Source organism: Alligator mississippiensis, chromosome 3, assembly GCF_030867095.1.
Source record: "Alligator mississippiensis isolate rAllMis1 chromosome 3, rAllMis1, whole genome shotgun sequence".
NCBI lineage: Eukaryota > Metazoa > Chordata > Crocodylia > Alligatoridae > Alligator > Alligator mississippiensis.
Genome location: NC_081826.1, coordinates 285,392,936 through 285,418,571, shown reverse-complemented (window position 1 = coordinate 285,418,571; position 25,636 = coordinate 285,392,936). Strand labels below are relative to the sequence as shown.

Below are 25,636 nucleotides of genomic sequence, written 5' to 3'. Positions count from 1 at the left end.
AGGTCAGTTGCAATGCTGAAAAGCAGCCTTTGCAATTCATCACCATTGTGTACTACTGTTTAGATACCAAAAATAAAACACCTGTCTCCAACAAGCCAAACATCACTGTTCAAGAGATCTCTGATGAATAAACTGGATTTAATTATTCGTTCTAGTGTTAGGATCAACTTAAGTTTCTTTCACCCAAAAAGAGCAGATAACATATTGCTAGTCTCTCACAGAAGGCTTTAAACTAGGTCTACAGGGGGATAAAGACAAAAGTATAACAAGTAAGTAAAGAGTAAAAATAAGTAATGTAAAAGTAAGTAAGAGCCTGGGACCTGAATAAGAAAAACACAGTAAGGAGAATCAATAACAGAAGCCTTAGCAGTGTTGCCAGGGACAGGACAGTCGATTAGGTACCTGAAGTTTATATATTAATGCAAATAAATACCATGGGGAACAAACAGGAAGGACTGGGGAACAAACAAGAAGGATTGGACATCCTAGTACAAGTACAGAATTATGATGACATTGAGATTATAGGAGATGGGGTGGAATAGTTCACAGGACTGGAGCACAATCATGGATTGGTATAACTTGTTCAGTGTATGCTAAACGGAAGGATAGACAGTGAAAAAGGAGGAAGCGTTGCTCTATTTATAAAGGTGATGTACACATGTTCTGAGGTACAGGATGAAGTGGAAGGCAGGCCTGTTGAAATCCTCCAGGTAAAGGTCAGAGGGGAGGGCAGCAGGTGGATGTCATGGTGGAAGCCCGCTACAGGCCACCAAACCAGGAGGAGAATGTGGTGGAGGTGGACGAGGCCTTCTGTAAGCAACCGATTGATGCTCATAGAAGACTTTAATGATCAGGACACCTGGTGGGAGGGAAACTGCAGAAGAAGTCCAGCAAATTCCTAGAGTGTGTTGGGGATAACTTGTTGATGCAGGTGGTAGAGAAGCCAACTAGGGGGGAAGCTCTTCTTGAGTTACTCCTCACAAACAGGGAAGAATAAGTTGAAAATGTGAAGGTGAAAGGTAACTTGGGTGAAAGTGGCCACATCTACACGAGACGCTGACTGCACTGTTATTTAGTACACATATACACAAGTACTAAATGACTGCATAGTAACTGGAGTTACTGCACAGTAGCATCACCAAATGGCTTTTAGGTGATGCTAACTGCGCAGTAGCTCATTACTACTGCACAGTAGTGCAAGTACTCACAGTTCATGTGACACGACACTACTGCGCAGTACTAATGAGCAACTGCACAGTCAGTGTCTTGTGTAGACACAGCCAGTGACCACAAAACAATCAGGTTCAAGATCCTAAGGGGAGGAAGGAAGGAAGGGCAGCCACAGAATAAGGATACTGAACTTCAGAAAAGCACACTTCAACAAACTCAGGGACTTGATAGGCAGGATCTCCAGGGAGGCAAGTGTGAAGGGAAAAGCAGTCCAGGAGACCTGGCTGTATTTTAGGAGAAGCCCACTTGAGGGTATAATATCAAGCTATCCCAATGTGTCAGAAGACTGGAAGTGGAATAGGAGGCCAGCTTAGCAAGGCAGCAATCTCTTCAATGAATTGAAACTCAAAAAGGAATCCTATAAGTGGAAGGTTGGTCATTGTACTAAAGAACAGTACTGCATGGGCATGCAATAAGAAAATTAGGAAGGCTAAATCACAATTTGAGATGCAGCTGGCAAGCAACATGAAAGGCAATAAGCAGAACGTTATCTAGTTATGGATGATGCAGAGAAGACTGAAGTATTTAATGCCTTTTTTCATTCAGTCTTCACAAACAGGGGAAGGTACCAGATGATGGCAACAAAGATAGGGAATTTGATAAATTAGATAAATGTCCTGGAATAGTAGAAAAACAGGTTACAGATTACTTAAGAAAAGCTACATGCTTCTAAGTCAGCAGGGCTGAATGGGATGCACCCTAGGGTACTGAAGGATTTGGCTGGGGTAATTTCAGAGCCATTGACTATTCTCTTTGAGAAATCATGGGGGTCAGGTGAGGTATGGGATGACTAGAAACAGGCAAATATAATGCCCATCTTTAAGAAAGGATGGAGGAGGAGGATCCAGGCAGCCATAAGCCAGTCAACTTGATCTCAATACCTGGAAAGATTATGGAGCAGGTCCTCAAGGAATTTGAAGCACTTGGAGAATAAGGTGATCAATAACAGCTACCATGGATTCATCAAGAGCAACTCATTCCTGACCAACCTGATTGTCTTCTATGATAAGGTAGCAGGTTCTGTGGATGGGGGGAAGAATGGATATGATATGCCTTGATTTCAGCAAGGCTTTTGACCCGGTTTCCCAAGACGTTCTCATTAACAAGCTACGGAAATACAGAGTAGGTGAAAGCACTGTAACATGGATACAAACTGGTTGGATCATCGTTCTCAACAAATCGACATTGAGCCATTGATGACTAATTGAGAGGAGGTAGCAAACAGGGTTCCCCAGGGGAACACTCAATAACTGTCTGGAGTCTGTTATTGTTTAATATCTTTGTTAATGATTTGGACAGTGGGACTGAGTGCATGATTTGCAAATTTATGGATGATGCCAACTTGGGTGGGGTTGCAGATATTCTGGGGCTAGGATCCAGGATGACCAGGACAGACTGGAGAAATGGTTTGTATTCAATCAGATGATATTCAAAAAGGTCAAGTGGCAAGTCCTGCACTTGGATACAATAATTAGAACATGGACAAATACAGACTGAGAAATGACTGGCTAGGCTGGAGTACTACAAAGAGACCTTGGGGTTACAGTAGACTATACGATGAATATGAGCCAACAGTGCGCTCTTTTTGCACAAAAAGCCAAAAGCAAGCTGAGTTGTATTAACAGAAATGTCATGTGCAAATAAAACGAAGTGATTCTTCTGCCCTATTCAGCACTGGTCAGGCCTCATGTGGAGGGTAATTACAGAGGGGATGGAGACAGGCTTTTTCTGTGGCCATAGGGAACAGGACTAAGAACAATGGACTCGAGATGCAACAGAAGAAATTTAGGCTGGAGATGAAGAGGAACTTTTTGACTATGAGGGTGGCCAAACATTGGAACAGGCTACCTAAAAAAGTTGTGGAAACTCCATCCCTGGAAATATCCAAGAGCAAGTTACAGAGACGCTGGGCAAGGATGGTTTAGTTAGGGATGATCCTGCCTTGAGCATGGGCCTGGACTAGAAGACCTCATGAGGTCCCTCTTCCAGCCCTACTTTCCTATAATTGTATGATTACCTAAAAATTTTAGTGATCTTTCATGGTGTTTCATGTAAAGGAAACTGGTAACCGAATAAGATATTTCCTTGGTGCAATCTCATTTGTGCACAGAGTCCTGTTTTCCTGAACACAGAGGACTCAAGCAACCAGTAAGTGATTTCTCTCTCATGTTGCCAAAACTCATTCAACAACAGCCAAAAGCATTTTCTCTCTCCCTCTGGTCCTTTTCCGAGTTATGCTCTCACTGTCTGCTCAGGAAGTACCTGATTTTTTGTCCTGCCTGTTTTCATGGGTGTCTCTTTAATTCTTTCCCCAGATAGGCATATCTGCTTAGGAATTTGAACATCTTTGTTGTGCATGACCTTGATGTGCTTAAATGTCTCTTACAGGAATCCTAAGAAGATGAATGGAAAAACCTACCAATATCACTGAGTATCTCATCTATAACAATATACAATTCAATTCTTATTTCAAGCAAAACAGTATTTCTTGAGTTTGTGTGTGAATAACCAATATAATAGAAGATAGTTTAAAGGAGAGCAAACTCTTAATTTTCCAAATTAAATGTTTAGAAGGATAATAAGTTGATAATTTTTTCTGCTGTGGATTAGAGAATAAGACAAGTAAATACAGCTGCATAATAATAATAATGATAATAACAACCTTTTTTACATATTCAGTTTCTTCAGAGATTTGGGCACATGAGGAACCATAAAGTAAATAGTTTCCATCTGAGCCTCGGTCTTCTCTTGTGATACGTTCTGTGAGTACCAGGGTGGTTGTCATTATTCGGGCACTGTGTTGCTCTATATATTTGGGAAGGAAGCAGGTTTGACCTTATTAGTCCAATATCCATAGTGAATTAATTTAATTCTAATTCTATATATCCATCTATTCTTCCATTACGTTATTACCAATGTACACAAGTAAGGCGCACGACATATAAATTTAAATGCCACTCACAAGAAGGCTGAATATATGGCTCTGTATATAACAAATATTTTAAAGGACTTCACATCTTGAAAATTTATGTAGACATTAAAACAAAATAAAAACAAAAAACAAAAAAACCCTTTTCACTTCTTGAATGTTCCTTCTATTGCAGCTGTTGGATAGGATTCCCAACCAAACCATATTCCTATATTCTTTACACAAAAATAAAGTGTGTGGGCAAAATATATGCACATTTAGGGTTTCTGTCATTGGCAATGAGTACATTTCATACTCCCCTACATGCACACATTACATTTAAAAAGTTTTCTACATGTATTTTAGGGTCTCTAAACCAAATTCTACACTCCATAAGTAAGTCCTCCAACCCCCATGAAATTAGTCGGTATTTACACCAGTCTAATAAAGCAAAATTTGGCTCACTTTCTTCATGCTACATTAGTTTCAGTATGCATTCATTCAAAGGCAATGTTCCACATGCCCCTTCATTCCTGAAGCATTGCCATATTCGGTATTAGCAGGGTTTCTACCTTACTCAGTCTGAGTCACGTCTTACTCCACAATCGCATTCATTTTAATATGAATGCATGAAGCACAGGTAGCAGAATCAATTCCACTGGCATTGGTGGAGTTACTCATGTGCATCTCACTATGAATAAGGGTGTCGAAATTGGATCCTAAATAACACAGTATCCCACGAGGTTTTTTTTTCATAGCAGTTAGATGGGAGAGCCACAAGCCAAGACTTTTTCTTTTCTAACATGAGAAGACTGGCTTTATATACCCAGAATGAAGTGCCAACCTGCCTTCCGTTAAGTTTATGTGGTACAACGGTGACATCCAGTGTCAGTTGGATTATTGTCAGGTGAACATGTATGTCTCTGGGGGTGCACATATTTCAAATTCCGCTAATTTAATCAGGCTGTGAAATAAGCATATTTGGAGTATTCAAGTTTCATTAAAATTGGATTCAGGAACAATAAAAAATCCATTTTTGCAGTGAAAAGCTTGTGGGTTTCTTAATGTGTATAATGTTCATGGAAGCAGGAAAGGTAGGAGTCCTACTGTAGGTCACAGGAGTTTACAGACTATTTAGATGAGATCTTTTTAAAAACACTTTCATTTAAAATGTGTTTGTTTAACACAGAAGTTTCATTTAAAAACTTGAAGTTGCCTCCATTCGACTCACAGTGCTATTTCTGTTCTACAAAAGGCTTTGGCCTTCAGCATTACCAGTTAGTTAGTCATCCCAGGATAAATTATAACACTAACAGGAAGCTCCCTCAAATTAGTACATTTATTAGTTTAATAATGTTCCAATACAGTGCAATTAGACAATTTGAATCTTCTTAATGCTATTCAAGATGAAGGATGCCATTCCCACAGTAAACTGAATGAACCTAATTTGCATGTCTGGCAAAATGAATCATCAGCAACTCAGGCAGTCTACCTGAGTTTTAACTCCCAATGTAATGTCAGCCAGGCTGCTCTCCAAGATATCCCATGGAAGGTATTCAGTTTGACAAGGTTCCAGCCCAGTCAGATCCAGAAATGCAGCTCTTTAGACCTGTCCACAGGTGGCATTTTGCTTAAACACATCACAAAAAAAAAAAAAAAAAATCACCTAAGCAATTTTCACACCAAACAAGAACTTCTGTAAAGGTACTTGGGGCTAGATACAAAGAGAAAAAAAGTACCTAGAAGTCAAACAACAAAATCCAGAACTCAGTATTAAATGCCTAGGCTCCTTAGACTGTGTGTAAATGGAGAATTAGGAAACTTGAAAAGGGATCCTAAATTTTAGGAAATACTTGATTACAGCGTCTTAAATGCAGACATTTACTCCAAGCTGGAGGGAGACACCTCCATCCACTCACCATCCATGGTCCAAAATCTTCCCCTGAAAGCAGGTGCCTATACTTTTCTTTCAAAGAACCAAACAGATCTCACTTCTTTTAGAACTCAGTGAAGGGGTTAGGGTTTTGCCCTCCCCCTTTAAAAATGGCTTAGTGGCATTTTAGAGAAAACTGAAAATTTGGGTTCAAATTCTCTCCTACCTGAGAGAACTCAAGGCCTTACATCTCAGTTCCCAAAAGGTTATAGGCTGTTTTGGAGTGGGAGTACTTTCCCCCCTTCCTGTTCAGGCTGCACTGGGCCAAAAACAAGAGCAAGTAGGAATACAGTCAGGGTTTTCATCCAGGAATGAGGAGTCTTCAGCAGGAGTTTTCAGGTTCAGTTTTGGGCTTAGGTGGCTAAACATCACTTAAATCCCACCACACATGCTTAAATCCCTTTTTGTCCCTTCCCTACCATTGTGACACACACAATATAAGAGACTCTTCTAGGAGAAAATATTGACCTTGTCATGCTGAAGTTTAACAATTTACCACTAGCCTACTATTCAAGATGATTAACTGACATTCAATGATATTTTAACGCATCATGGCAGAATGAAATGGCACTGGGAGTTTGTTCCATTTTCTGAACACACTTTCCTCAATTTAGAGCTTGGTGCAGTTGGTGAAATGCCAAGTTCAGCTGTTATCCATGGGCTTTCCTGCACTCAAGAATGGCAGTGTAAAAGGGAACACATCTGTAGAAAAATACTTTTACCTACTGGATGCCAACCTATGCCTTACACAGGCATCCTGATTTTCTGAAATTACTACTACATAACATACTTTTGATTAGCCTTGAAGTTGCCAGTGCACACGTGACAAACAGGAACATATCTATAATTCTTTTATGCATATTGCATTTGTTTATAACACATTATTTGTTAAAGAGGTACATCCAAAGGGGATTTAAAGGAAACAAAGCAGGAAAAGCAAAGGAAAGGTTAAGATAAGGAGCACCCCAACATAGAGCATATCAGCCAAGTTTATAGTCATGAAGAGGCAATACCTTAGTCTCAAACTGCCTGACATAAATAGTTGTTTTGCCAATGCTGGAAAGGACAGATGCAAGGGAACACTAAACTACTGCAGGTCTCCAGCATGAAAGGACTTGAAGGGCCCAATACAGACAGGCTTGTGGCATTTACATGGTTGGGAAACAGGGTCTGACTTCTTAAAGCTCAGTTCCCAAAGGGCTGAACAGCACCAGTCTACCCTGTAGCAGTAAGCCAGGACAGACACCAGGAGGGTGGACTCAAGAGAGGTTGAGGAGAGTCCAGCAAAACAGGATATTTTAGCTAAAAATATTTTCAGATCTGGTGCCAAATAAACAAGACTGTATATTCTGCTTTAGAATTTGGCTCTTTTCAAGAGTTTTACGTTCTGCTCTCATCTTTGTAAGAAAGCTATGAAGTCAACATCCACATACCCATATTCAAACTTCAGTTGTGTAACACAAGAATATTACACTCAAAACTATGCTGGTACACGCCAGCAAAAATACAGTCAAATAATGTCACAGATATCTTGAAACTGAAGGGAATATGAAACATCCATACTTTATCTTAACTCATGGCTTGCTTGGGATTTACAGCCAGGTTCCCTCATGTTGTGCTACCACTACCGGGAAGCAAAGTTCAACTTTTATGACTAGCTTTGGGACTAATAGCTTGGTTTGTTTGTTTTTGTTGTTTAAAACAAAAGCAATGAATTGCAATATTTAACAGACGGGGCCATTTAAGTTTAGTTTTAGACGACCAGTGAGATTCAAGCCTGACTTTCTATTTGTTATAAGCTTTTCTCTGCATGTATTGTAGGAAAAAGCTGTACATGGTACAATGGAGCAGAAGAAGCGCTGGTGATGCATTTGCTAACATTCCTTTCAATGTGGAGCAGCTTCTCCATTCTCCATTATTTGTTCATTTTTTAAAATTTGATGTTCAAAACCATTCAGGGAATACTTTGGTTTGTTTGTCTGCACTGGTTTCTTCTCATCAATGTTTGAGAAACAGTTTGCATGAATACCTGCATTTATGTGAAAATGCTACTGTTTCTACTGCAGCAAGAGTACTCCCTATTCATTTTTCTCCAATTTTAAAGTTTTAGTCACCTCATCAAACCTCTAAAGCTAAGTTTATTGAATAATTTATTTACAATAAATAGTTCTTGCATCTTTTATACTAGGCTACTTTTCATGAGAAACATAAAAAACTAGCAGAATACAAGTGGTTGAAAGTGTGTGTATGGGGAGGCCAAGTTCTGTAAAGCTTTTTTTTAAGGTTTCAAGTTTGTTAAAGGAGGGAAGGCGCTGTCTTTGGGACAGGAATACAGACAGGTGTTCACATTCATAAAAAGCAAACAAGTGAACTTCCTTATATCAACTATCTGCATTGCTTGCAACTTCAAGCATGGAGACAATATAGCATGCCCTGAAATAACCTCAATTTATCTCAAGTACACACTTGGCACAGAACATAATCAAGCATATAGCTCCTACAGTAATGATAACTTTTTTTTTAATGGCTTTGCTACATATGATGCTTGAATTAAAATGAGGATCCCACAAATAAAACACTAATATAGATTTCACCCTTGCAGATCCTGGAGTTCTTTCCATGCTGATGTGCTTTACTGGAGGTGGGACTACACACAGCATGTACAAATGGGTCAATAACAATTCCCACAGCAAGAGTGACACTGAATTGGGAACTTGGAAGTCACAGGTTCTATCCAAGGCTCTACCAAAACCCATTCTGGAAGATACCTGACCCTCTGCATCTGTTTCCCCTTCCAGTTCATACAAACATCATCAAATCATGGAGAAATCAGGCTGGAAGGGACCTCCAGAGGTCATCTAGTCCAAGGGTGGGCAAAATATGGCCTGGGGCCCATATCTGGCCCACCAGGCCATTCTATCCAGCCTGCAGGGCCCCTAAAAAATTAGAAAATTAATATTTATTTGCTTCTAGCTGCCTGTTAAAGATGACAGGAGCCTGGGGTAGTAGGACCCAGAGGAAGCTAGTGGCAGGACCCAGCAGCAAGGTCTACTCAGCCCTTGCCCCACAACCAGAAACCCTTGCCTAGCAGAGGCTTCTGGCCTGGGACCATGGGGCTGTTCCTGCTTCCCTGCGCCAGAAAAGGGAAATGCGGCCCTCAACGGTTTGGCAAAACTTGGGAAGCGGCCCTTCGCTCAAAGTAATTGCCTGCCCCTGATCTAGTCCAACCCCCACATCTGCGTGTCTTGTCTAAACAGATTGTAAAGTATTTCAGAGAAGAAACTCTTCTGCCACATTTGTACAGTGTCTATATTACGGTAGTGGAAGACTGATGTTGTAGCCATGATGGTTCAGGAATGATGTGAGAGCCAAGGATTTCTTAGAACGATCACTTTTACTGGACCCACTATGCAGCTGGGATAAAGTGAGACAAGCTTTTGAATGTAAGCCATTCTTCCTCAGGTCCTATAAAAGATACTACTCCAAGGGCCGTGCTACATGTTAATTTTAGGTACCTCCTGGAGCTCTTAACCCAGGACTGTCTGCAAATTAACACCTCAAACCAGTTTTAAGCACTCCTTAGGTGGTTTAAAGTGATGCCACTCCAGTCTAGGTTTCTCTCTGATCCATGTTGCCTGGCTCCTGTTACATGAATATGCAGCCACTCTAGGCTACACCTTAGCATACACACCCCACCTGCCCCCCGTCTCCCCTGTTGGCCCAGGTCTGCCCCCCTGCCCACCCCAGATCCCTGCTCACTGCTCCCCCCACCCTGCACTGTCTGTCCTGGGGGAGCAAGCAGGCAAGGGTGAACCTGCTGCTCGCTGGGCCAGGCTCAGCCCGCACAAGAGCAGCAATGTGGCAGTTCCCCCTTCCCTGCCTGGTCCTGGGGATAGGCAGCGCAGGCAGCCACAAGTGGGGGGGCAGGGAGAAATCCCGAGGGGCAGGGTGGAGGCAGGACAGCCCCAGGAGCAGGGGAAAAGAGGGCCAGGGAGCAGGGGGAAATCCTGAGGGGCAGGGGGGAGCCCCAGGGGCAGAGGGAAGTCCCAAGGGGCAGAGGGAAGCAGAGGAGCCCAAGGGGCAGGGGAGAGAGAAGAGTAGGGAGCAAGGGGAAATCCTGAGGGGTAGGGGGGGAAGGGGGAGCCCCAGGGGAAGGGGGAGCCCCAGGGGCAGGAAAGGGGAGCAGGCAAGAAGCAGGGGAGCCCCAGGGGCAGGGGGAAAGTGGGGTAGGGAGCAGGGGGAAATCTGGGGGGAGCAGAGGGAAAGGAAGGGGAGAGCCCCAGGGGCAGGGGGAAGCGGGGAATGGGAGGGGAGGACTTCTTACCTTTCAGCCTGGCCGCCCTGAAGGTGCCAGGGCTGCCAGGCGGAGCGGCACTAGCACCTCCACCCCGGGCCCGGCGCCAGGTGCCAGGAGGCTGTAGGAGCCCCTCGCTGCTCCCAGCCGCGGGAGCCGGGCACACACTCACCTGCGGGAAGCGAGAGCCCGGCGCCATCCATCCTCTCGCAGGGAAGCAGAAGCGCCTGCCAGCAAAGGGAGCCGCCAGACCCCGGCCCCGGCCCCGTCCCCGTCCCCGCGCCTCCGCCCCGCCGCGGGGGCAGGCCCAGCCTTGCGGGCACCTCCCCCACCTTTGCTGCCGGAGGTCCGCCTCCACACCTGCCTGTGGGGCCAGGCAGCCTCCCCGCGCCTGGCTCCCGGACAAGCCCTGCCAGGGCCACAGCTGGGGTCAGTGCCCCGCTCCTGCGCTGGCTGAGGGCGGGCAGTGTGGGCTGCGGGCACCCCGGGGCGCTGCTGGGAGCCGGGTCAGCACCCCTCGCCTCGCCTCGCCGTCCGCCCTGCAACACCTCCCGCGACTCCCCACGGCGGAGGGGGCAAGCCTTTGGGCTGGGGGCCACTTAGCACTAGCGGCCTTAGGGGAGGGCAAACCAGGCGACCGCCCCACACTTTACAAAAATAACAATTCATGACACTATTTCTATCATCAATGTTGTATTCAGATACTTTCGTTGAAGTTTCATGGACAGGGCAACATGAAATAGAAATCAAAAATGTCCCACTTGCTTCTAGGTCATCAAAATTAAGCCTCTAAGAGGCCCCGAGTGACTCTTGCCCAGGGTCCCAGCAACCCTAAGGCCAGCACTGCGCTTAGGGAGGTTTGGGGAGCTGTTGTAGATGGGGTCAGCACACCCCTCTTCCCCCTACACCCCACAACAGCTCACCACAGCTCCCTAAGTCTGGGGTGGGCAATTATTTTGGCTGGACTCCATTCTCTCTCTCACCCCAATGCCCACACCACCTGAAACTAGCACGCCCCGATCCCCATGCCACACAGAGCTGCAGCACGCCCTGATCCCCACCCCAGCCCAGCACCTGCCAGGCACGTCCACAGGTTCGGCCAGCACCCACCTGGCACGCCAGAAGCAGCCTCAGGCACGTGCTGGCATCAGCTGTGGACACAATTGGCAGGTTCCTGGTGGGGATCGGGGCATCCGCCCAGGTTCACAGCTGACACCAGTGCGTGAGCGCTGGATGGAAGCAGTCTCGCCTGTCCACCCAGCACGGTGGAAACAGCCCTGCCTGGCACCACGCAGTGGCTGGAGCTGCTGGCTACCCCTGGGCCAGATACCTTGAGTTCATGTCTGCCTGCCTGTGGGCTGGACACAACCAGTTGTTTGGCTAGATCTGGCCCACAGGCCATTTTTTGTCCACCTTGGCCTAGCTGGAGCCGGTGACAAAAAGAGGATCAAAATGGATGGGAGAAGAGAAAAAAGGAGGAGATGCAAAAGCGTCCCTCCCTGAGATGCCAGAGGGGAAGAATGAGCAAGCTTGAAAAAGAAATGCACCTCAAAGAAAGATGAGGTTTAAGGATAAAAAGCACTAAATGCAACAAGACTGAGAAATATTATGCAAAATGTGCTCAGAGGTATATTTTATCCAGACTGATAAAGCCAAATAAACATTGCTTTATCAGCAATGCCTTTTTAATATGGGAGACAAACTGTAGAGTAGGCAGATTATGAAAAGATGGGAAGAGACCCCCCTCTATCATCAAGTCCAGGCTCTCACTATGACAGTCACTGTGTCATGTAATCCTATTCACAAATTTATCAAACTCCATTTTAAAATGACTTTGTTTCTTTTTAAGTCAACCTTGAATCTCTGCCATGGACTTGCTTTTCTCTTGCACAGACATCTGTGTTTGGCCCCAGTGCAGATGCATAAATTATTGTACTTATATAAGTAGCCCCATTAAAGTCACAAGTGCATGATTAGCATCCAAATAGCACCCAGTTTGTCTCATTGATTAATAACATAGTGCTGAGTGAAGACATTTTTAACAAGAAGCAATGTGACGCCTACCTGAGAGGCATCTGTGAATGGTGTAATCTGTACTTATTTGTTTATAAGAGGCTTTAGTTGGGATACAAGAGGATTTTAATACTAATTATAATTTTTGTTTTAAAATGTGCCCTCTTTGTACACATTTTTTCTTTGGTCAATGCCACTCCCTTGGGAACAAAGCTAGTTGTTTCCCTCTGTGTTTCCCTCTGTGTTTGACAAGTCAATGTAAGAAAGGCAGGGCACAGTTTCAAAGTCTACTGCCTGATTTAAGCAGGTGAGAGGGTAAGAGCAATGAGCCAGGCCGTTGCTCTCTACATACTCAGTGCTGCCCCTGTCCAGATTCACCAATAATTCCTAAAAATGAACTGGCAGGCAAAGCAATTTCTGCCTTTTTTTGTTTTTAATTAAAACAGAAAGTCTGAATCTCCAGAGTGATTATTAACCCTCCTTTATCAGATATAACTGAACAACAGTGAACGAAGTGTAGGGCATTTTCTGGAACTAGTGATTGTCTCAGGCAAAGCAGTGGTTCCAGGTGTTCAGCAGCCAAGGGACATTAAGTCAAACTGGCCACTAAGCCATTTCATTGCTGCCTAATGTGCCATTGAGGTAAGGAAAAAGCAACTCCGTGTATCTTTGAAACTGTGCATAAGAGCACTGGAGAGCTCAGTCACAGTCCAGTGCAGGAAACACTTCCAGTGATTGAGATTAGCTGTGTGTACCTTGATTGCTATCACTGAATGCTGATGCAGGGGAAGAAGCATGGATAGCTTTACCAGTGCAGTTTTATTGGTCTCTACCAGGGAAGCTCTCTTGACACAGCCTAATCTTTGCTCTAGTGGGAACTGAATTCACCAGCCCAGGTCCCTTCTAGTCCTTTATTGCAGGGGTGTCAAACTCACCCCACACCAGATCACAGGGCTCTTTGTGGGCCAAGCAGTGGAGGCAATGGGGTCAGTAGCTGTCGCAGCAGCTGCAACAAAGGCAGTGGTAAGCCCTACCCCATAATCCCTGGCTCCCAGCAGCCCCACAAGCCTGTTACAGGCCATACCTTTGACAACCCTACCTTAGCATATACACTCCATGAACTTCTCATTGCAAGATTGGGACTTCAGGCTTTGATTTTCAGAGAGCTGTTCACTTCAGCCAAGACAGCATGTGAATTCATGAACCTCTTGAGAAGTTAGGATTTAAAGCTCTGTATGTTACCAAATAAATTATTTCCACATTCCACATTCCATTTAACTAAGCACGGGAAATATAAGTTAGGCTATAACCTAAAAGTAACTGAAACAGAATAACGAGGATACCTGTCTTCAATATAATACCATTGGTTCAGCATTGGATGGTTGCCATGCCTGGTAATGAGTCAACGTTTTCCAAGTCTTTTTGAATCCCAAACAGTTTTTGAACTTAAGCTCTCCTAATACATAAACGAAAATTGAACTTGGCCTCTCCTAAAACTGAACTTGACCTTTTTTAACTTGACCCCTTGTAACACAGCACAGGGTGCTCTGTTACCTGCAGGGATCTGAGCAGCAGCAGGGCAGTCTGCAGCTGCTTGCAGCCCCAGTTAGGCATGGCTGCCTGATTGGGGAACAGGGATCAGCTGCCCTTTATAAGGACACAGCCCTGACAACATGCTTGCAGGTGGCAGTGGCTGCCACCACCGATGACAACAACACCTTGGAGGTAAGGACTGGGGCTATGGGGAAGGAGGAGGCCCCATAGTCCTGAGTATGACTGAAAACTGCACCGTGCCAGGGTAGGGTAGCCTGCTGGGACTGTTTGTGGTGGGACAATCCCCCAGAAATGCCAGGCCAGTTATCTCCCGAGTGAAAGGCAAGTATGGGTTGCCTTCTAACCCCAGCCCCCGGCCCTGGTGGGTAGTTAGATCTGTACAGAGGGAGCCTAGGCACACTGCGAGTGCTGAGGCAGGGCCCAGGCCAGGTGGAGGGACCTGTGGCAGTGCCCAGGCTTGCAGATGAGCCTAAGGTCACAAGGGAACTGGGTGAAAGGCTCCTGGAGGGTGGGGCCCTGAGCCTTGGGGAGCTATTGATGAAGCTCCTGGGGCCAGGGGTAAGGGGAATGCGCAGGGAGGGCAAGGGGATGCGTCTTGGAGTCCTGATCCCATAGGACAAGCTTGGAGGCCCAGAATGTGCAGGCTTGGAAGCCCAGTATGTGTGGGGCCTGGGGCCCAGGGCTTGGAGGCCCAATGTATGGGGCTTGGAGCACAGTGTGTGGGGCCTGGGGCACAGTGTGTGGGACTTGGAGACCCAGAGTAAGCAAGTAAAGTGAGTAAAGAAGAAACATCTGTAAGGCATGGGACACGATAAGGGAAGGTCGGAGTTGTGTATATAGGCCCTTATCATCAGGGCAGATAAATGGGCAGTCTCCCACCTGAGTAATATCTTTGTAATTATTAACATCAAAGTATGGCAGGAGAGGAGGTGGGCAATTAGCCCTAAGACAAGTGGGTGGGCCTACGTTTGAGACTGGCCCCAAGATGCCTACTTGTTACACTCTCCAAACACATACAGGAAAATCTCCTGGACCCAATTCTTCCTTCCCACAAAATGAGCAATTCCACTTGTCCCCATGTCCATTTACAAAGAACTGGAGAAGGCATTCTAAGGAAAAGGAAATGAGGAGAAATGACAATACATTTCCCATCATAACTCTAGAGTCCTTGAAACATGTAGTAGACAAGAGGCAGCGGAGGACAAGAGGCAAGCATGTAATTTCAGGTAAAGGCTCCAACTTGCCCTCAGGTTTAGTCATCATCATCATTACACTGTTACCAGCTGCTGTGCTGATAAAATACATTGTGTGGAAAGGCTACAGGCTGAAGGTCAGGTTTCTGCCTCATTGTTGCTATTAAACTGATTTAATTCTAAATCTTGCTGAAAGACTCAGTTTCTGTCAAAATAAAATACAAAATATGGGAGTCAAGTCTCACAGATCCATTAAGGTTAAATACAGGCAGTCAAAAAGCCCTAGGATGAATCGATTCAATCTTCACAGTTTCATCTAAGCTGCGTAGATTGAACCAATAAGCAAGTGAACACACATTCATTTTTTATTCCGGAAATGCAGCCAGAAAAGTGGTGGCCCAGACCAGAAGCTGGGGGGGCACTAGAGCCTGCCTTCCTGCTCCACTGGAGCCAGCAACTCCAAGCTGGCTCCAAGCTAAGGTCCGAGCCTAGCTTGCCCACCCTGTGAGGGGCGGAGGGATTTGCTGGGGAGTTGCAAAGTATCCTGGGATACTAGGGGACTGTGAGTTAACTTCCATTTGGAGGGGATCTGAGCAGCACTTCAATAAACTTATTTAACCTAAATCAGTTAAGTCTAATACTACATCCATCCAGGTTTATTTTAAACTGGTTACAGCCACCTTGAAAGTAGTTCATGTGTACTCAACTTTTTTTGTTACAGATTTGAACTGGTTTCTAAGGTTTATGTATAATTTCTGTCCCTAGCCTAAGAGAGGAATGAGAATATGTACTCTGGTATGGGCTTGCCCTCTGTTCAGTTTGTATTTTGAACAAGTACAGCTTAGTTGGAGGGTTTCAGGGGATATACTTTGCTATTATTCTGTGAAAGCCTAAGGTACTCAATGAAAAGTGTCCTATTAACATCAGTGGACTTGGAAGCATATCTGTCAAGAGGTTTCTAATGGAGTTTGTGGATTGTTATATTATTTAAAGTTCAGTTAATCTATTCTCCATATATGGTGTCCTCTTTCTAGTCAAACCAGTAGAATAAACTAATTCTCCATCTGTCTATATTTAATACCTGTGACTGCAGCCAGAGACATCCTGAGAAAAGGAGAATGTCTGCAATTTATAGGAAATGATATTGTGAAAGTTTCCATCTATTGCTGAACCTTTGCCTTGACTTAGAAAATCCCACCCAAATGATGCTATTAGACAGCAGACCAGTTGCCATAGTCTTTTTGTGATTAGCTTCAACAGTGAAAAAGGGCCATAGTCTGGTTCTCAGTCAAGTAAAAGTTATTCAAGAGAACTGAAACAATGTTGGGATGGATGCAATTATTGTGATATAGACATCCTAGTGTGGTACGGTTCTTTAGAAGCTGGACTTATACTCAGGGTATATAATTTGATGGCAAACCGACCATGCCTACACGTCGCCATATAGCGACGTTGCTACAGCGCTGTGTTTTATAGGTAGTTACCGCACTGTACGCACGGCACATGGGTAGATTTTGCCGCTACATTGCCATAGCGGCATGCTATAACCAGGGATCATGCCACTATGGCAATGTCGCTGGCAATCATGTGTAGACCCGCATGATCGCTATGTTGCTATAGCACACCATTATCGCTATGTAGCCATAGGGTGACATGTAGATGCACCCACAATGTATAAAATCCAAATTTGTTAATTAAGTTTAGCTCTAAATTCTAAGGATCCTGACAAATAGGAAATAGCTAGGGTAGAATTTAAAGTATTAGAAAACGAACACACATTATTAGATAGTAGCATATCTAAAAAATAAAGTTACCAGTGCAATAGCAACTTACAGACTTTCAAGTGAACTGAAATCTTAGCTGAATCTTAGTACACATTATCCTGTGACATGAGACACCATAATGGAATGTGGAGGGAAGTGGTGTGATAGGATATGTTTTAGTTTAGAGGAATAGAAATTCATATGAATTATTTTTTTAAATCTTTTTTCCAATTACAATTTGTTCAGTAAAGGGTGGTGATGACAACCACAGATTTGTAAGTGGAGAAGGAGTAAAGACTAGTTTTCAGCTAAGCTTAGATTTTAGAAGAATGTTGAAATGTCAGTAACATGCAAAAACTTTTTCTCTTACAAATAAAGCTTCCTGTTTTTCCTGCTAGGTCATTTGGACCCTTTTCCTTCTGGGTACAACTGGAGATACTGTGAGGAGCTCCAGGAGCTTTGGCAGTTCACCTTTCAACCCTAAATTAGCATTTGGCGTTACATCACTTTTCAGGTCAGACCAAGTTAGTAATTTTCTTGGTGGGTAGCATGCTTATTAACCAAGCAAAAACATTCCTTTCTGAAAACCAGTTAGGGTGAGTAATCTTTCTTCCTGTCCCAGTACGTAAGATGAATACCAGTCTGTATTCTGGAATACTTACTACTTAATGCATTCCTGTTCAGTTTTGTTTTTCTCTCTCTCCCAAATATCATAGATTGTGTCTTCATTTAACTAGGAATAGGCCACAAACATAACCAAAGCCAGCCTTTGTGAAGCTCTTAATAGTGCAGTCCTTTAAGGAGATTTCTGTGTATAATAGGAACTTGTCTACATGGCACGGTGCATTACCAGGTAGATGCACCAAAGCTAGTGCTAAGAAAACTAGTTCAGGCACAGGAAACAAGATAGCCATGTTAGTCTGGTACTCTATCCGGGCTAATTAGTTCTGTGAAGGGTTAATTCTCAGAGCTAATTCTGGTATCTCTACATGGCATTGCAGTCTACTGTGTAGACAACAGTAAAAAGTTTTGGCTTTTTTATCTGCAGTAGGAAGTTATTTAAACAAGGGATTCCTGTTATGATTATTTCGGTAAGAGACATGTTTATCCATGTGCTTTAATGCACAGTGGACTATTTTACTGCTCATATCACGTAAAAAACTGTGACATTACACTAACGTGCAGTAAAATACTGCTACTGCAAAGTAAGCATCACTAAAAAAGCATTCAAATGTCCAACTGCGCATTAGTGCAGCCTAATGTGCATTAATTTAGTACCTCACATTGGAGGTACTAAATTTAATGTGCATTAGAAAAAGCACGTTAATGCATGTGTAGACGTGCCCACTGAGTTACATTCTGGCTCCGATTAATCAATAAGCTTACTAAAACCCAAATTATGTATCTATTGCTTTGACATGAAAAACTACATTGAAAAGACATGAGACATATATATATATATATATGAAATATATATAAAATGTACATGGGGCCAGATTCTATTCCACCTATTAGGCTCATAAGTGATTTTAAGCACCTAACTGCACGCCTATCCTACCATATTCATGTCCCCAAAAACCTATAAATAAAAAAGGTGGAGGGGGATCCTCCTTCTCCTCTCTGCTTTTTTGTGACTGTCTTAAGGGCAAGATGATGGAGCATTACACACATAGATGTATTAATGGATTTCAGGTAGATGCATTAATGGATTACAGGGTGAAATGGAATTAAACCCAATTTAGACACCCAATACATGGAACAGAATCCGGCTCTGATGTCTCTGCCCCTTATATAAACATTCTGCCACCAAATTAAAGGTTTCATGAGAAGGAAGACAAAAGGTAAGAATAAGTGTAGAATAAGTTCATAAAAGATAATAAATATTGCATAGGGCTCAATGTAGCACATCATATTTGGGTGCAGTAATGCCCCATATATAAATACCCCATTGAACAAGCAGAATGGAACATGTTTGCCCTCGATCCCAGCTTTTCTCAGACTTGTGAAAGGCATCTGGCATCCCTTGACTACGCAGTGGCTCCTATGCAGATCTATTGAATTTTGGCATGATGTTCTTGCACATAGAGCTGTTGTGCAGTGGAATACAGTCACATATTAAAGGCACGATTCTGATATCTTCCTTAATATCTGTGCTAGCCTCTAGGAAGGAGGTACTATAGCAGACTTGGCTGAGTATAGAGCAACATGTCTCACGCTCTTTTCAAGGGTGGAGATATGCTTGCTTCCGTATGCATACTATTAGTCATTGCTCTTGGGTTGATTAGAATTCTTCAGTACGGCATAGTGCAGGTATGGTTTAAAAGCATGATTCAATCCTAACACAGTTTTTACAGATGATATGCTCTTCCGCTTTCAGGTGAATCTTAGCCAATTTTCTTTGCAAGCACTTGAAAATGCCATAACTAGAAATTCAAAGAATGTCCACACATCATAGTGGTGTTGTAGCCACTTAAAGGAATATGTATGTGGTCAATTGCTCCAACAATTACTCCATTATTAATACTTTAGTGATTAACAACTTGTGCTGGAGAAATGAACCTGTTGTTCAAACAAAATAGTAATAATCCGTCAACAAGGAGCAGCTCATTTGCCTCCAGGGTTTAATAGTCACCAGCAACACTTGGTAATTAATTTATTGCTTTAATTATACAGTATATTAACTGTTCCTGCCAACGTATTTTTGAAATAAGAGTTTCATGCACGAGTGTTTGGGTAAGACTGACAAGACTGCAGAGGGTTTTTTTTGCCTGCGCTGAAAACAACATTAACAGGAAAATGAAGCCCTCAGTCTTCCTGCCTATTAAAAAGACATCCCGCTTTTAAAAGTTGTCTATTAGAAAATGGATGTTTATTCCTTTCTTCTAAATTGGGCCCATTCCCAATGCTTTTGATCAGAAATGGGCCAAGTATTTATTCCTGATGTAACTGACTGCTAAGTTTAATAAATAAAATGAGTGCAGGTTACAGTGAGGATGAATTTGGCCTGTTATTATGAATCACACAATCCTACCAAAATGTACTCATTTCTTTTGAAATCTTCCCATACCATAGACATCTTTTTAAAAGATTGAAATTGTCTATCTCATTATTGGTCACTAGTCTTTGCTTTCTGCACCGTCCGTGCATTTTACCTTAGTTCTTGGATAAAATATGTATCCAAGGTGTGTGTGTGTGTGTGTGTGTGTGTGTGTGTATTTACACCTATGTATATATCCCTGAGTTTCTATCCCATCTAAGCGAAAGCTACCAAGTCAGGCTGCTTCTTGCTTGCTTTACTTTGGGCTTTGTGACTTACATTTTTGGCTGTATTTTTTCAATAAATGGAGGATGGAGACAGTCCACAGGAGGGCTGCAGAGAGTCCTTTCCCTCTCCCAAGCTATTCTGTAACGTGCTAGGTAAAGCACTCTCCTGGGAAATAGAAAATCTGGGTTTCAATCCTTTCAGATTGAGGAGGGCCTAGAACTTAAGTCTCCCACTTCCTTCATGAATGTTCCAACCACTAGGCTTGTATATAAAAGATTGGCACCACCATGTGCTTGTCTTCACGTGGCAAGGGCTCTGGATCCCAGGTGCCTAATGAACAGCTTTGACTCAGGTCTCTGAGCTCCAAATTTAGGTTGGAGACAGGTTCAGCCACATCCCAATACCCTCCATGTCCTATTGGCTGGCTGTAGGCAGCTACCTCTTGGTGTTGGATTCTCACTTCTCCACTGGAGGAAACAAACTTCTCTGTTGACTCCCTGTTTCTTTGAAACGTCCTCCTGGGACCAGATACCTAATTTTTAAGCATGCTGAAGCCAATCTGTACATGAAAGGCTCCTGTGAATTTTAAATGGAGCAATATAGATGTGATAGAATACCAAAGCTGCAGAGCAGCAAAAGTTAAAACCCAATGAAAACTGTTTGCTGCAGAACAGCAAACAGCCAAAACAATTATGTAATTATATCATAATATAATTTAAATTATTTATATAAAAAAATTGTAAAGAACAATGATGCAAAGACAATTCACACTGTGTTAAGAGAAGAGGAAAACCTTAGGGAGATCCAAGTGCACATTTATTTGTAGCAGATCATGATTCAAAACCCATAGAACTGGCAACTATGAGTCAGCCCTAGCTTGATATCCATGCTTACTAAAGAATATGTCAGCAACTTCCGATAACTACCGTCCTGAAAACACTGAATCAACAAAGTAATTGGGAGAAGATATAGATCTTACATGACATACTCAAGTGACAAGTGATAGGTGCTGTAACGAAGACACCTTAAAGGATCTTGATTTTCCAAGGCGTGGTGCTGAACACTGTCTGAAAATCCAGTCCTTTTTTGGAATTTCAACCTGGACGCTCAAAAATGGTACCCAAAAGCCCTAGTCAGTTCTGAAGATCAAGGCCATAATACATGTTAATATTTTTCACATCAAAAGTAGCTCTATTTTAGACATTAAAATCATTTATTGGTCCAGTGCTAAAAAAAAATATCCAGAGGATCCTTTTTTCCAGTAAAAAGATTCTATGATGTACCCACTGATTTAAGAAGCATTGTTCTTTTCAACTACCAAGCAGTGTTTGCTTCCTACATGACATTTTTTTTTGGAATAGAAAAAATTATGAATCATCTAGAAATAAGATGTGCATTGTGTATATTCTACATACGTACAAATACTTATTGAATCTGGTTTTCATGACGTTGGCCATAGCATTCCTGATAAAGTTTTCTGACCCAAGAGATGTTTACAAGGTTCTACTTCTGGTTGAATTCAGCAAAAAGAGCCTAAATGCAGCCAGGGCACTAGGGCAAAACCTACAGAAAGAGGGAGAATTGTAGCAGGCAGCTTTCAGGTGCTTTGCTGAGAAGAATCTATCACCCCTAAGTAAGCACCAGACTCCATATATAGTGTATTTGCACAAAGGGATTTGCACAAGCAGTAAAGAAAGCAGTAAGCTGCTGCGGGAAGCCTGTAGGATAGGGGTAGGCAAAACATGGCCCACAGGCCGGATGCAGCCTGCCAGGCCATTGTATCCAGCCCGCGGGGCCCCTAAAAAATTTAGAAAATGAATAATTATCTGCCCCGGCTGCCTGTCATGTGGCCCTCGATGGCTTGCCAAAACTCAGTAAGTCGCCCTCTGCCCAAAATAATTGCCCACTCCTGCTGTAGGATATACTGAGGAGAGGTGCATAACCTAAGCCCCATCCATCAAAAAGTATTAGAGCCCTAACTATGAGCTGTGGGGATGTACCTCTTCCAACAAGAAACTGAGCGTCATGAATTTTCTCCTCGTGTTAGGGATCAACACAGCCTCTTTGTGTAATACACACCCACAGGAGATGCTATTTCCCCTTTTACCCAGTAGGTCTCTGGTTAGAGCATCCATTTAGGCTGTGGAAGACCAGCTCTCATCTCCTCTCTTTTCAGCCTGAGGAGATTCAAGCCTAAGTAGAACACAAATTTAAACCTGGGCATCCCACATCCTGGGTTAGTGTCTTACCTCTAGCTAAAATAGAGGTACCACCCTCCAGCCGTGTTTTGTGTTGGGCCTGATCAGTAGGCATGAGCTGGGAACACCCTCAAGACTAAGCTCTGTAGGGCCCCATGGGTGAGATAAGTGGAGTAAGGTCTGATTTCACAAATAGTAGGGTTGTGCAAAATTTGGACTGTCGTTTTGTTTCGACCGTTTCGACGCTCGAAACTCCAAATCCAAAACGAAATGGGAGACATGTCGAAATATTCGAAATGAAATGAAACAAGTCAAAATGTTTCGAAGATGTTTTGTTGTTGGGCTTACAGGGAAAAAGAAAGTAAGGAGAGGGAGGGGGAAAAGCGGGGAACAGACTGACATCTGTAGCTGGCCAGTGTCTGCCAACTGTCCCTGTGGTCCCTTCCAAACCCAGTACTCTGGGGGAGGGACCTAAAACATTTTAAAACAGCATATAAGCCTGTGAGTGCCTAAGCTGTCAGTTTTTGTCAGTCTGTCTCTCACCAGAGAGCAGCATCTGCAAGGCACTGACTCTGACTGCTTCCTACCTGCTACTGTCTAGCTAGGGAGTGTGTCTTCTACTCGCAAAGGATTGGGTAGGATACAGCTTATACTCACAGCTTAGCTATACTAGCCTAACTTCAATACTAGTATTGCTATCCCTATACCATTTCTTTTTTTTCCCTATATCCATTCCTTTGAAATTATTCTTTCTTTTTACCTGAAGAAAAAGAAATCTGTGTTTGCCTGACAGTGTGATCACTGGGCACTGTTCAGGAAAGCACAGCATAAATTTGATAGATTGCATGCACAGACACCTACATATACACACACTACACACAGCCAGACACCTTTTCTAGCACAGGAAAACATGAAGCGTTCTGGAAAGGCCGGTGCTGCCAAGTCTGGGAGGGGAGCGAGAGGGGGGCAGAGGGAGAGGTGTCAGTTCCTCGCCGCCCAAGCTGAGATGCGGCCTCTTTTCAACCAGCTATGAGGCTTCTGCTAGTACTGGGAGCAAGGAGGTTGCAGCAGTGCCTGCAGCTGCACCCCCTCTGATACCAGCTGTGATAATAAAGCCCAGCACCAGCAGCATGACAACACACAGTACCAGGAGCAGTCTCCTCCACCCCAATTGCAGGTCCCAAGATAAAGCAAGGTACACTGCGCTCAAGGTGCTGGCCTGCATCTCCTGTCTCCACATGCCTCTGCACCAGGAGTGTGCAGTGGAGGCCCAGTACTGAGGCACATGGAGAAGGGAGATCCCCGGAGCTGAACCACCCTGTGCCCCAGCCAGCTCCCCCTGCAGCGCATGGAGCCCAGGCAGGAGTGGGGGGGGAGCTGGGCACAGCCTACAACAAAGGGCACAAGCACTGCAGTTTGTGCTGCTACTATTTGTGCCGCTGCAAGTGCACACACCTGCTCATCTGGACGTGGCCTAGATACTTAAATGGCAGTTAAGTGGGAATTAGGCATCTAAGTCCTATTGTGGGTCTAACCCTTATGCACACAAGTCTCATTTATTTGAGCATTGCTCGTATTTTTAAGCATAAGCATGCCCGTAAGTGCTTTATTGAACTGAGGCCAAAGTTCCTGTATTCAGGTGCCAATGTTTTATAAAGAATTAGGAATGCTGTGTGTATAGATGCATTGAACCCTATGGAAAAGACAAAGTAGGCACATCTACATGTTCAAGCCCCATGCCTGAATTTTTCTGCACAGGGCCTGCTCCCAACCTGCTCTGCCCCACCTGCAACAGCCAGGGGGAGTGCCAGGCTTTCCCAGGTGCCAGCCTCAGGTCGGCAGGGGAGCACAGGGGCTTAACCTCAGCTGCCCCAACTTGGTGGGCAGCTCCATCCCAACTTGGGAGAAATCAAGCTGGCGCCAAGCCCTGTGGGGAGGTTAAGGGGGAGCTGTCCCAGCTGGGTGGGCAGCTCTGTCCAAGCCTGGGGGATATTGGGCTGGCCCCAAGCTCCAGGGGGAGGCAGGGGAGAATGTCTTGGCTGGTGGGGGCAGCTCTGTTCCAGCCAGGGGGAAGGTTGGGCTGGCCCCAAGCCTGTGGGGGGAGGTGGGGAGCTGTACCTGCTGGTCCAGAAATGGCTCCCTCCCCCCCATGCCTCTGGGGTTCAGGGCCAGCCCGATCTCCCCCCCTGTCTGGGATGAAGCTGCCTGCCCAGCTGGGAAAGCTTCCCTGTGCCCTGCCCCCCAAGACCCTAGACATAGCATCACAAAACAATGTGATGCAAATCATCTTGGACTTCAGCCATGCAAAAGCAGAAAGGTTTCATGGTTTAAAGTCTGAAGTCCCCACTTTGGTTTCACTTATACTATTTTCACACTGGTAATTCAATTGATTTCAGTGGAATTACTCATATAGTACAATGTTTTATGTGAAAGGAGAACCAGGTTTAATGCTCAAAAATTAACTTCAGTTTGGCATCAGCCCAGTGTCATCCATTTTTATCAGGACCAAACTTTGCAATAAGCAGTTACTAACTTTGAGTTCCTCCATACTTGGGTGTGCAAGTTGAAGTAACATGGGCCACTTTTGGAGGTGCTTTGCATCTTCAGATCCTAACAACCCCATTTGAACCTGGGAGTACTCAGCAAATGAAACTGGAAGCTCCTCATGCTGGACACCCAGAAATTGAAGCACCCAAAATTTTGTGATCACTTAAAAGTAATTTTTTTTCACACTTTTGTCAGATTTCTTTGGCCTGCTCCTATGTGGATAAGACTTGTGATCTTGGCCAAAATCAATGGAAAAAATGACAGACACTGGCAAACTGCTAAGCACAAAATAAAATCTGCAAAACATCTGGTGCCAAAAAGTGGCAACTTCTGTGTTTTCCTTTTTGACTTTCCATCAGAATCTGCCTTAAGACTTGCCTGCCATTTCTGTTGATACTGAAGTAGTCATTGCTGTTCTCACTATGTTCCCCAAAATCACTGGGCTTAACAGATTTGGGAAAGCTACCTTTTTTTTAGCTTTCTCTTGGTCAGAAGATGCTGAGGAAACCCCCAAAACATCTCACTATCACCACCTTTAAGAAATGAAATTACCATCCCATACAACCTGGAATACTTCATCTTCTGTCAGGAGATAACTATATTAATGATGACATGTATCATTTATTTGCATTAAAATTAGGACCGTATCCATTTGAAGAATGCAATTAGATACATTTTAAATGTCTGTACCACCATATCTATTATTAATATCTTATTTATGATCTATTTCCAGGTAGC

General features: G+C 43.8%; 1 protein-coding gene across 3 annotated transcripts in view; it reads right to left on the bottom strand.

The window, feature by feature from the left end:
* The window catches only part of CCDC68 (coiled-coil domain containing 68), a 30,984-nt gene extending 20,353 nt beyond the window's left edge, over nucleotides 1-10,631 (bottom strand). For 2 of the 3 annotated variants that reach the window (XM_006269656.4, XM_019496143.2), the window contains exons 1-2: nucleotides 10,538-10,631; nucleotides 3,893-4,035 (exon numbers count right to left, since the gene is read on the bottom strand). In XM_006269656.4, coding sequence (XP_006269718.2) covers nucleotides 3,893-4,035; nucleotides 10,538-10,568 — 174 coding nt within the window. In that variant the 5' untranslated portion in view covers nucleotides 10,569-10,631. Of the gene's footprint in view, nucleotides 1-3,892; nucleotides 4,036-5,630; nucleotides 5,769-10,537 lie in introns of all 3 variants that reach the window. The other variant, XM_019496144.2, reaches the window with a different exon arrangement.
* Between the last annotated feature and the right edge of the window lie 15,005 nt (nucleotides 10,632-25,636).